Source organism: Bufo gargarizans, chromosome 7 (genome assembly GCF_014858855.1).
Source record: "Bufo gargarizans isolate SCDJY-AF-19 chromosome 7, ASM1485885v1, whole genome shotgun sequence".
NCBI lineage: Eukaryota > Metazoa > Chordata > Amphibia > Anura > Bufonidae > Bufo > Bufo gargarizans.
In genome coordinates, this window is record NC_058086.1 from 196,394,132 (window position 1) to 196,408,048 (window position 13,917).

The window sequence follows — 13,917 nt, forward strand, 5'->3', positions numbered from 1 at the left end:
ATCAGGGTCATGATACTTGATATTCAATAATAAAATGTTTTATAGGAAAATCTATCTATTTATCTCTACTTATCTCTACCTATCTACATTATTTATCTGTCTGTCTCTATATATCTATAGCTATCTACATTATCTATATCTATCTGTCTGTCTGTCTGTCTGTCTATCTCTACATATCTATAGCTATCTACATTATTTATATCTGTCTGTCTGTCTCTACATATCTATAGCTATCTACATTATCTATATCTATCTGTCTGTCTGTCTATCTCTACATATCTATAGCTATCTACATTATCTATATCTATCTGTCTGTCTGTCTATCTCTACATATCTATAGCTATCTACATTATCTATATCTATCTGTCTATCATCATATTTACTTATCTTTCTATCTATCCCTATATCCATGTATCCATAGATCGACACATATGGATACGTTCACACTGGCAGATTTGTTGCAGAAATTTCTGCAACTGTCTCATTCATCTGAATGACATCCCTGCCCAAGCTGCAGAAAGACAAGGCATGGAACTGATTTTCAGTTACAGAAATCTTTTGCAAAAAATCGTTGACCATATCCTATAACGTAAGGAAACATCTAAGTTTTCATTACCTGGTGGAGCTTTTTTTAGATGCAGCAGAGCTGAATTGGTAATTTGCTTATTGTATCACAAAGCATTACCTGCAGGTTCCCTTTATAAGTGACTGCAAGTAAAAAATTTCAGTCTGTCCATGCTGAAAGAAAGCAGCCCTCAAGAATTCACTGACAAATTCAGCTCTGCTATGTCTGAGAATTCGTAATCTGCTGTGATTATTTATTTATCAGGAGGTTGTAAATTTGTCATGACACGAAACTGCAGACAGTTAGTTTATTAGAGAGCCATTTGTAGTTGTAAGTGGTTCGTCTGTCCCTGCTGGCCTGACTTTTTTCCTGGGCAGCCTTCATGCTCTTAACCTTTATATTATTATTATTATGTAGTGGTGTAGCAGAGCAGACTGCGGGTCGTTCGATATATTCTAATTGTTGCTATGTGGATCCTCGCTGAAGTAAAGGGTCAGGATGATAACTCATGGTGTCCATGTTTCATCTAGAGAATGGCGATGGTCTGTGCAATGTCTTGGGTCGTATATTTGTGGATAAGTGCCTGTGTGCTGTTCCTCTGTCAGGGATCTCTCCATCAGCAGAGCTTTCAACAACACCATCTTCACCGGGCAGGTAAGGAGCCTTCACGGTTTTATCATTCTGTTTTATAGTATTGATTTCCCATTGGCCGCGGAATACCATTAAGTCAAGCTTATTACTCTCTGTTATCAGCCATTTCAAACAGGGGAGGGTCTGAATGTAGCGCCATTCATTCCATGGAAAGACCAGCAGGATGTCTGAAATATTCTTGCCCCCCCCGCCCCCCATGGTCAATATGTTATGTCACCTGTATCCGATTCTGAGACCCTCCAGGAACATTTACATACCAGTGTGTGACCAGTATGGCGACAACAATGTATATAGAGTGGTAAAAAGCATATGAAAGTGTCCAGATTGATGTAGCAGAGCTGAGTTTTGATATTCGCCAAAAATCATTGCAAAATCTGCGTGTCTATATAGGACCGCTCTGTGTTAACGATGCACAAACTCAGCTCTGCTACATTTCATGTAATTGTAAGACAATTGCAAGGGCTGTGCAGTGTAAGAAGCGTTGGTTGTGTTAGAATTACCATTATTTTTGTGCTTTTTGGATGCATTTTGCTTTTCTGTAACTACCAGCCCAGTCAAATTTATAATGATGTTGGGTGTGATTGATACTATGTTGTCCTGGTGAATGTCAAGATGACAGTGAAATAAATATAAATCCTACATGTGAGTTTGGTCACTAGACATACATATAATAGGTAGAAAACCCCAGTTTTATACTGGGAGTGCACAGCATAGCGGATTTTCAGCCTTGCCCAGGAAATATTGCAGGGTACGTCAGTCTTCTCATTATAGATATGTGTTAAACATGAAGACCTGAGGGGTTTTGTGATGTAGAAGTCAATGGTAGAAGTGACAAATGACCATCTCTCAAGCTACCTAAGGAATTACGTCTTTTGCTATAATGGGGCTTTGCTTTGAAAAGTTTGCATTGAATTTTCGCATTGCTTGATCAAACTTGTACTCATTAGGGGTGAGTTCTAAAATGTTATATGTATTATGTTGCACATTAAACTTCTCATGATTTGTCACGTACCGGGTATGATAGGAAATATTAGTGTTGTGGTCTTGATTCTTCATGATTTATAGAAAATTGGCTTGATATGCATTCGCTATTGATGAAATATGAATTTTCCCAGTACTTCCCACTAATGGAAATACATATCTAAGGAACTGAACCTTCTCCCTATTCTTCACTATTTCTTGAAAAGAGTTTTCATGGATATTAGTGACCGTCAAGTCCTGCAGGAAAAAGTAAATTTTAGGCAAATAAAAAGATTTCCGTCATGGCTTCTGAGTGGATTTTGTATGTCCTCCCCCTGTTTGGCCATGAATATGAACTCTCTGGTATCCTCCAACTCACCAGAAACCACACATAATCTCATACTTACCACCACTGATAATGTGATATATGGACTATGAAGTCCACCATCCATTTACTTCCTATCCACCAGAAATAACACACATAATCTCATACCTACCACCACCGATCCTGTGCAGTGTGGACTATGAAGTCCACCATCCATTTACCTCTTACCCACCAGAAACCACACACATAATCTCATAATTACCACTACTGACAATATGATGTATGGACTATGAAGTCTATCATACATTTACCTCCTATCCACCAGAAATAACACACATAATATCAAACCTACTTCCACCGATCCTGTGTAGTATAGACTATGAAGTCCACATTCCATTTACCTCTTACCCACCAGAAACCACACACATGATCTCAAAATGTTCACCATCAATCCTGAGCATTATAGACTATGAAGTCCACCATCCATTTACCTCCTACCCACCAGAAACCACGCATATAACCTCATACCTACCATCACTGATCATTTGCAGTATAGACTATGAAGTCCACCATCCTTTTACCTCCTACCCACCAGAAACCACATACATATTCTCATACCTACCACTACTGATGCTTTGTGGTATGGACTGTGAATTCCACCATCCATTTACCTCCTATCCACCAGAAACCACACACGTAATTTCATACCCACTACTATCCATCCAGTGAGGTATGGATGGACGAGGAGGTCCACCATCCATTTTGCTGTTATTGATCTACACCAGTGGTCTCCAACCTAAGGCTCTCTAACTATAGGGAAGCTAAAAATCAGATTATGTCCTGACATCTTCCATCTATCAGGGAATACTGGGAGTTGTAGTTTCCCAACAGCAGTAGAGCAAAAAGTTGGAAACCACTGATTTACAGCAAATAATGTTTCATTAGCTGAGATGTGTAATAATAGATGACCTTAGCTGATTGACCACCTTCATCATTCCCAAGTATCTACTTGCCAGATTCAAGGTCCTTAGAGTATTGTCTTTAATTTCCAACCATATGGCCTCTTTTGGGATGACTTTGAGGTTGAGGAACCTTCCTATATAACTCCTCATAGGTCTGCTCTTATATGGGTCAACTCTGAGTTTCCGATAAACTGCGTTGTCAGGCATTGTGTATGTGTCTTCATGAGGGAAGGTCTCATCAACAGCATCGAAAACCCCAATTGCTATTGAAGTAAAGTGAACTTGACAACCAGAATCCATATACATATTGAATCTTTGGTCTCCTGCCAAGGAAGACCTTGTTTTCACAAGATGAAGACAGTAGGACTTATCTGCATTGAATATCCCCTGATCCTCAAATCTCATCCAAATGAATAAACCTTGTACAACCACCAGGAAACACAATTTCCCGTTTGTTAAAATCAACCCAAACAAGGATGGGGAAACACGCGGATGGGCATCTCAGCAATATTTACTTAAGCCTGAGGAATGGCCTCTTTTATGAAGCAGGAGCTGTAGAACATCAAGAGCATACCAAGTACTAGGAAAATGTAAAAAAATGACATATCTTTCACTCAAGGCTGTGATATAGATAGAGTGAAGCTTTTACATTTACTTCATCACCTGGTTAGGAGCGGCATGGCTCCCCCTCCAGCGCGCCTCTTTTAGTCTCCTTCACTATACCCTATGTGAGCAAGATTGATGGGAAGCTGATCCTAGGCAGCCAATTTCAGTCTCTTAAGAAATAATCCAGAGCATTGACAGATGAGCGGAATTTGACAATTGGTTTGTATAATTCATGTGTTGCACACCTGGAGACCAAGGCAAAGAATCATATTTGGCAACCACTATGGATCCATCATTAGACCCCCCCCCCCTACTCTTTCCTTCTGTACAATACTATAAACATACAACATTTTCCCATAAAATAGTTGTCCAGAATTAGAAAAACGTGGCTGCTTTTTCCTTCTCCAAAAACAGCACCACATCTGCGTGTGAATTGTGTATGAATTTGTAGCTCAACTCCAAAAATGTGGGTAAATTCACATCTAGCAGATTGGTTATGAAATTTCGTACTATTGTTCCCTTCATCTGGATGGGGCTTGCAGAAAACCAGTGCTTGCTGCCAAAGCAACCACCTACAGAGGAATCCAAAACATACCCTATGAGGGAAGGAAGGTCCACATGATTATCCAGAGGAAAGTGTGGCCACAAAGAGCATCTCGGAGGACCCAGAATGCCCATTGATTACAATAAGCACCTTGTAATGCTTCACATCGCCTGTAGTGGTGCTGCAGGGAAAATGAACGCTTGATGCTGGATTCTCAAATAGATTAGAGCAGGGACAATCTGTGATCAGTTTATTGTTTATGATGCTGTCCAACAAAAATGGCTTTAAAAGGGTTGTCCAAGATATTTTCTTTTTTATTTAACCTGACAGGAGCCTACTCTTCCCAGCCCCCTCCAATCCAGCAACGCCGCTCCTTGCTATTCTCTAGGCTGCAGCTGTGACCTCCTGCACACCTCTGCTGCCAATCACTGTCCTCAGCAGCCTCATGCTGTACATCGCTGGGGTCAATGATTCACGGCATTGGTGTATGGGATATCACCACTGCAGCCAAAACAATATGTCACAGCTGTAGCTTAGGGAAGGGAATGGAGTGGCTGTGCTGGCTCTTAGAGGGCTGGGATGGTGAGAATACGTTTTTATTATTTTTATAGGCTCCCACCAGTACATAAAATAAGAGAGAATATCTTGGGCAACCTCTATAATGGTGCTATTACTGAGTAGATTGGTCATCCAGAATTCTAGGAAAACTGGTTTTCAACTCTACTCACTGAAAGTCTTTGCAAATTAGCCATCATCCAACTTTCCCAGAAACAGAAAGGTAAAATGACTGAAATGGTCACCAACTTTTCATACAACTTTGCATAAATCAATAGTACAAGCGACCACAAGAAACTTTGTAATATGTCTTAGTGAGAACCTTATCATGTTATAAGTTGTTTACCTTCCCCCCTCCCCTCCTAATTACTTTATGCTTTGAAAAATTCCTTATTCCCAGCCTAGATAATTACACATGTCTATACAATTGGATAGGGGAGGGGAGAGGAGTGAGCAGGAGCACACACGGTCAAGCAGACTGCTGGAGCTACATGAGCTGAGATATAAACTTCCTAACCATTTATTCACAACCATACAGGTTGGTACCTCTCTGTAATGTTCTCCATGATGGGGCTACTTTTGAGTGAGTAAGCGAAGGTTAGGAAGCAGATTCTCCTCTACTTTCTGTGTGCAGTGGATAGCAGCCGATCTCCTCCCACCATTTCTGGGAGAACTGTAAACATTCACTGTGCACTGAGGATAATTGCTGAAATTGGTAGATACAAGTAGTGGCCATAAATAGTGTTATCCCTCATGTCCACACACTGTACTATTGATCAATACAGATTTGTTGAAAGGTTAGGTACGTTTTTAATTAAACTTTTAACAATTAAAATTATTAGTGATGAGTGAATTGAATTATCCAAGGTGGACTTCGGTCCGAATTTCAGGGAAAATTTGATTCGCAGAGAAGCCAAATTTCCTCATGCTTCGTGGTATCAAATCAATTTTCCCTGAAATGGCATTTAAAAAATCATACCTCATCCATTTGAGGTTTAAGAGACCGCCGGGGCCATCTTGATTGAAGATCCTGCGAGAAATCTCACGTGCAGTGACATATGAGGTCACCACGCCGGCTAGTGTGATGATATAATCATGTGCAGCGTGAGATTTTGCTCTGGATCTTCAATCAAGATGGCCTCTTCGCGCTCAAATAGATAAGGTGAGTTTTTTTCCCCCCACCGATTAAGCCCTGAAAACCCTAATATTTTCTATCTCAGATGCCGCAATCAGCAATGAATGCGGCATCTGAAGGGGGCGGTGCAATCACCATTCTCCATCATTGCGCCCCCTACTCACAAAGAAATGCGCTGTGTGACGAAGTAATTAGTCACAAAGCTAATATCTTTGTGAAATTTGGCGAAGCAGCCAAATCAAAGTTTTCAAAACTTCGCTCATCTCTAAAAATTATATATCTATATCTATATATATACATATATATAATTTATTTTTTAATTAATTTTTTCATGATTTTTTGAGTTTAGGAGAACATGGTTCATAACTATACATATAGTATTATATAATACATGGTATATATATATATATATTATATAAAAGTACAGAATAGAAAAATCGGTATTGTAATCCATTTGACTGGAGGACTAATTGTTATAATTGATTTAATTGTAAACCATGTAATGCTTTATTTCCCCTGTGGGGGTGCTGCAGGGAAACTGAACACTTGCCGCTGAATTCTTTTTCAGAATACAAATGATCACTGTAATAGGATTTCAGTTTATTGGGGGGGGGGGGGGGGGTACCCTTCTAACAAAAAGGGATTGTTCAAGGCAGACATCTCCTTTTGTGACAGTTTCATGCAGAATGGAAGGTCATTCATAGGAAAGCTGGGTCATGCTCCATGTGAGCAGCAATCGTGGCCATATTTACTGTCATTCATTTTCCCAAAACAACCAAAATCTATGGACCCTATTTTGAGGAACTTGTACCTTTAAAAGGGTTGTCCCAGAGTAGAAAAACATGGCTGTTTTATTTCAAAAATAGTGTCAGTCCTTTCTATGTATTGTGCCGAGTATTGCAGCTCAGCTCCATTGTGGTGAATTGGGCAGTTGGATATCATTTGTCATTTTCAAGTTCTTTGGACCGAGCCGTTACTTCCGTTTAGATCACACCATCCAATAATAATAAGAGCTGGAAAATACACCGAGTAAATAGCAGTTGTCACCCGCAGGTTGTGTATCTCTCATTGTCTGCCGATGACAAAATGATCATATTTAAAGGAATTATGCGGCAATAGGTAAGACGCTCCATCTACCGGTGACATAATGAACAATTAGAGCGCTATTATGGGAATAGCGTGCGATTAACTAATTAGAAAATTGGCGATTTCATACTTCTGCATTTTGCAGAGCTGATATGGTGAGATGCCACTTCTGTATGCTCAAGCCAATGATACATCATATTCTGTGTACTGTAGCAGCACAGAATGTTCTTAAGCCTGGTGTTACTGTGTGGTTACTGATATCATTAAAATATCTACATAGAATTTATGGAGGCTAAAGGGGTTATTCGGAGGTAGGATGATGTTTTTTAGATAGGGAGCAGAATAGGTTATATAAAAAAGAAGCATTACTCACCTCACTGGTCCCCTGGCACTGCCGGTCTAGATCCCTGGTGCAGGCAATCACTGGCCAGAGCAGCAGCCCACGTCAGCCTGTAATTGGCAGAGCAGGCATCTCCTGCTACTTCCTGTGTGTGGAGTTGGGACCAGGAAACAGACCAAGTGTCAGCAGAGGGATCGGTGAGGTGATTATGGTTTCTTTTATTTATTTTTAAACAATTCTACCCCTTACCTTTTATGTAAGTCCTGCTCAAATAGCAAAGAGAATGGGATCAACCAAGACTGGCCTTGTTTCTCTGAGGGCCCCTTACCAGCTTCATGATCTGCCCCATGACATGTACTTGCCCCATAGATTCTAAAACTACTTTATTAGATGCTTTCAATGCATTTGGATTTTCATTATGGAGGTCCGATTTGATTCCTTTAAAGGGGTGGTCCAGGCTACAGATATTGAGGCTCTGGCACCCCCCTCGATCAGCTGTTTCGGGCTTCCACTGTCCCAGAAACTATAGAGTGGAGGGGGCTTGAAGCAGACAGCTCCGTACTCTGTGTAGTGGTCATGCTGGGGTACTGCAGCTCAGTTCCCTGTCAAGTGAATGGGATCAACCCCGACTGGCCCCTTTTTTTCTCAGAAGACCCCATAGCAGCCTCATGGTCTTCCCCATGGCATGTATTTCCATGAATTCTAAAACCACCATATTCATTAGGGGGCTCTGAAAGGTTTTATTTTAAAGGGGTTTTCCAGGCTACAGATATTGAGGGAATATCCTCAGGATAGGACATCAATATTCAAATTGGTGGGGGTCCGGCAGATGTTACAGGCTGCCACTGTCCCAGAAACTATAGAGTGCAGGGGGCTGGAAGCAGACAGCTCCATACTCCTTGTAGTGGCCATGCTGGGGTACTGCAGCTCAGCTTCCAATCTAGTGAATGGGAGCTAAGCTGCAGCCCGCCAGCTTTCAGTGCCGTGGCTTCCCATATCAGCTGATTGTGGGGGTGCCGGGTATCGGACCCCAACCAATCCAATATAGATGACCTATCCTGAGGACATTTCGTCAATAGCCCGACAACCTTAAGAAAGTGGCTTAAGAAATGTCAGATGTCTTCTACACTAGACCTCTGCTTGCTTGATCTGTAGGGAAACCCTGAGAATAAATGTGATATAATAGCTGACGCCAAGTTGTCCAAATTCTCTTTTATTAAGCTAAATAAGATCAAGCGGCTGTGATAAGACTCCTCCGTGCTCGGCAGAAAACCTACAGAACCCTGTAATTACTCCGCTTCTTTTCGCTGAGGAACATCTGAATTTGTAGTCACCGAGGACTTCTACATTATTCATCCAGAAGTCCCCTGTGCCCGAGTTTTCCTCCATCAGCGTGGATTGTTAGTTTGAAGCACGTCTTCTCCATTACACCTCGGGTATTATATGTCAATGGACTTCACATTGTAGTGACAAAGACCTTGCTACTACGCAGGAACCCATGCATGTAAACAACTGCAGCAGCTTCTCGGCCTCTGCTATACAGGACATCGGGCAGGTGTAGGACTAACACCAAAAAATTCTATGGGACAAAAGACCTGATGTACAGATGTAGCAGAGCTGAATGTCCTTCCTGGGGATATGTTGTTTGCCCATTGGGATAAGATATTGCAGTGCAATCATAGCTAAGTAAAATGACACTGTGATATTGTGATGAGTAATGCTCAATGGCAAACTCGGCTCTGCTGTGTCTGTGAGATACTAAATATCCATAAGGTTTTACTTTTATGATTACAGCTGGTTTAATGTTTTGCAGTATTCTTTACAAAATGATTTTCAATGTTAATCTCGAGCTTCACTTTACTTTTGCAAAGATGTAGCAGAGCTAAATGTGGTTTTAGGATTTGTGGCATTAGTTGCCCCTTCAGTTCTAATAAGATTTCACTTAGGTCCTCCAGCAGTCCTATGTAAAATTATTATATGCGTAGTGCTGCTGTCTTCTCATGATGCATCGTACACCTCTAAGGGGCCCTTGATTGCAGTCGGTTCTCTGCGACCCCTGTTCTTAATCCTGTGCAGAATGGGAGTAATCATCTGCAGTAAATTTTCGATTTTCTAGGGTTAAAGAGTAATCCCTCATAGAACTGCTTCCTTAGGCTACATGCACACAACCGTTGTGTGCTTTGCGGTCCGCAAATTGTGGAACGGCACGGACAGCCATTAATATAACTGCCTATTCTTGTCCGAAAAACGGACAAGAATAGGACAGGTTATTTTTTTTTTGCGGACCACGGAACGGAGCAACGGATGCGGAAAGCACAAGGAGTGCTGTCCGTGTCTTTTGCGGCCCCATTGAAGTGAAATACTGCGGCTTGGATGCGGACCAAAACAACGGTGGTGTGCATGAAGCCTTAGGGTACTTTTACATTTGCGGCAGAGTGATCCGGCAAGCAGTTCCATCGCCTAAACTGCCTGCCGGATCCGGCAAAATGTATGCCAACTGATGGCATTTGTAAGACTAATCAGGATCCTGATCAGTCAGAAAAATAGAAAAAAAATTAATTGAAAATGCCGGATCCGTCTTTTCCAGTGTCATCCGGCAAAACAGATCCGGCATTTATTTTTTTCACCTTTTTTCCTGTCTACTCATGCGCAGACCGGAAGGACGGATCCGACAATTCCGGTATTTTGAATGCCAGATACGGCACTAATACATTCCTATGGAAAAAAATGCATTCAGGCAAGTCTTCAGTTTTTTTGGCCGGAGATAAAACCGTAACATTCTGCGGTTTTATCTTTTGCCTGATCAGTCAAAAAGACTGAACTGAAGACATCCTGATGCATTATTGAACAGATTTCTCTCCATTCAGAATGCATGGGGATAAAACTGATCAGTTATTTTCCGGTATTGAGCCCCTAGGACGGAACTCAGCGCCAGAAAAGAAAAACGCTAGTGTGAAAGTACCCTTACCCTGCACCATGGCTGTGGTGGTGAAGTCGTTATTTTTGCCCCTGAATGTGACCTAAGGAGCATGAACATAATGTGTGCAGACTTTCTAATCGTTAAAGGGGTTGTTCACTTTGGAGGTCCTTTCAGGAAGAATCCCCCCACCACCACTACCCACTCCACCAGACCTGCGGAAGGAAGCATACGGGCTTCTTCAGTCTGCAGCCACTGAGCTCCAGTCCCTGCTAGTAAACTTCCTATTTGGGGGATCATGTGACCACTGCAGCCAGTGACTACCCCATACATTACATCATTTGGTCACGTGACAGATGGAGGACACATCACCGCTACGGCCAGTCATTGGCTGCAGCCCCTATTTGACCTGTGTTCAATTGGGATATTGAGACACGGAGACTGGAGAGCAGAAGCAAGGGACAGAAGGAGCCAGAATCCAGCAATGGCAAGCAAGTAAGTATGCTTCCCTCCAGAATGTGGGAAGGAGGTTCTGGCAGAAAGGACCCTGAAGGTGAACAACCCATTTAAAGGGGCTTTCCAAGATTTTCATTTCCCCCCTGTGACTCCTGGGCCTCTACAAAGGTGCTTTCTGCTGCAGACCCTGCAATGCATGTACGACCGGTTGACTGCAGTACCAAGCTCAGTTTTATTCGCATGTGTTTCTGACACCTTCAGTAGATACGACTGGTAGAAGTCCACCAGTCATGGCTAGAAGATTCTGGACCATCCCTCCAAGACTGATATGATATGTGGGAGACTGGGACTGTAGTTGAAAAGGGTGACCCTATAGGACAACCTTGTCCATGGGTCTTTTTAGAAACAACGTATATCATAGAGATCAGGTCCTTTGCTGTATAAACTAATAGAGCTCCTACACCTTCAATAGTTACCATCAAACGTTCATTTCTCGGACAGCTATCACTTATACACATGCATGCTCAGTCCGGAAGAGCATGTACTTCTTCTTGCTAGTGAGACATAAAAGACACCCGTGGCAGTATATTTTTTATTACATACCGTTGACATATTCAGCAGCACTTTATAGTCCCTTGTAAACACGGGGAGAACATACCAGCTCTATGCAGAAGTTGTCTTTGGCCAGATTTGAACCAAGGACCACAACTCTGTAAGGCACAAACACTAACCACTGAACCACCATTTTCTTTTGATAACAAGGTACCGGACATGTTGAAAGTCAGATCATGTCCAAGCCTCCAGCCCCCAACCCTCTTTCCACCGAACAAACCCTGGCACAATGGATGGTCAGCAGGTCCTGCCGATATCGGTGGGTTCACCCAGCCATAGTCTAGTGTGTGTGGCCCCTTCTATAGACTCCTAGGCATCCTGAAAATTTAATTTGATTGTCTTGGCTGCAATTGTGTGGACATTGGCGGAGCCACCTCTTGCCTGTGGCACTAGACGAGTATCGTCCTCCTCTTGGTGATGAACAGTTACTCATAAAGTCTCACTATAGGGTTTCACTTCCGACTCGCACAAGTCATGTGCTTTCTATGAAGTGTCTTGGATGTTCATTCTATTAACATTATCTATTTTTACCGCAGTGTGAATTTTTTTTAAAAAATCCATGAATGGAAGGAATCCTATCTCGTTACCAGATAAGACAGATGTTATTGTGACCTTAGATATCGTATTGATTTAGGATGTCGCACATTTGTGACTGTCTCGCGGGCTGTCCTCTCAAGGTGTCCACTTTCTCTGTGATGTGTCTATGGCTCCTGGTACTGCTGGAGTGATACATTGTGAATCTTTCATTACCGATGACACAGAATATGTCAAAAACACCCGACGTTACAAAGTAATATATTATTAATTACCTTCAATTCTGGATCCTGCTTTGGTGACGTCTTAGCGATTTTTCGATTTTCTTGGGGCATAGCCTTAAAAGTGTGCACTGCACAGAGATGTGTCAGGTCGGAGCTACCAAAAGCCAGGCGCCGTGAGGCTTCATGCACACAGTACGGATTACGCATGCATTTTCCCATGTCGTTATACGGTACCAGAGATTTTCAAAATCACATGTAAATGGCGCAGATTTCAACCTTTACAATGCAGAGAGTGAGATTTCGGGCTAATCTGCATCAAAATGAGCAACAAGTAAAGGCTCATGCTCTCGACCGTATGTATTTTGCGGTCTGCAAAACACGGATCCCAAAAAAAAAAAGCGAATGACGTCCGTGTTGCATCTGTTTCCTTTTGGGAACCTATTGTAACAATGCCTGTCCTTGTCCGCAAAACGGACAAGAATAGGACTTTTTTTTTTTTTCTTCTCTACATATTCTATCATTTCTGTTTTTTTCCAGCCCAATTGAAATGAGCGGTTCAGCATACGGACCTGTAAAAAAAATGGAACGGAAATGGAAGAAAATATGGTTGTGTGCATGAGCCCTAACACATGAAGATGGCAAGGAATGCAGTGAAATCTGTTTGAAGATTCATGTGGAAAATGCGCACTGGTTATAGCACTGGTTTTTCCCTTGTTGTGTGCAGCGGCACTCCCGGCTGAGCAGGGTATAGCAGCACGTCCCCGTTCACATGAATGGTGCTGCGCTGCAGTGTAGGGGGCTTCTCTGCCGCTGTACAGAGAAAACAGCAAAGGGCTGCAGTACTAAAGACCTTTAAAAAAAGTTTGCTGGGAGTAAAATATTGATCACCTATCTTTAGGGCAGTGGGGTTCCTACTTTCAGCACTGTAACGCTCCAGTGAGTGCTGTAGGCCAGTAACGCCATGTTCATGAGACATGTGGCCTAGGAGCAGCTCAGTCCCATTCAAGTGAATTTTTCCTGGGCTGCAATACCAAGCACAGCCACTATATCATGTATGGCGCTGTGCCTGGTATGCTCACAGGACCACCACAGCTGATTGGTGGTCAGACCCCCACCGATCATATATTGGTGACCCGTTTTAAGGATAAGTCAGCAATATTGTACTTCTGGAAAACCCCTTTAATTTTCAGGATTGGTGTGGCTTTCAGAATCCCCACCAATTGCAAAGAGATAACATATCCTAGCAGCTAGTGATCTGCCGTCACTGTATAAGATGGGAATATCCTTCTAGAAAAAAAAATATTCAGGCGCGATTTGGGTAAATGGGTAAGAGGTAATGCTGCTTTCTGGGGAAAAAATGTGGAGACTACCTCTAATATGGCAGTACGCAGCCTCTACACCTCCTACGTGGGGTTGGCATCACAGGGGTTGTAGTAGCATCAGAC

At 42.3% G+C, this 13,917-nt stretch overlaps 1 protein-coding gene across 1 annotated transcript in view; it reads left to right on the plus strand.

The window, feature by feature from the left end:
• The first annotated feature begins 1,098 nt into the window (after positions 1-1,098).
• TAFA1 (TAFA chemokine like family member 1) overlaps positions 1,099-13,917 on the plus strand; it is a 328,733-nt gene continuing 315,914 nt past the window's right edge. Inside the window, exon 1 of the mRNA XM_044301999.1 lies at positions 1,099-1,219. Coding sequence (XP_044157934.1) covers positions 1,099-1,219 — 121 coding nt within the window. The remainder of the gene's footprint in view (positions 1,220-13,917) is intronic.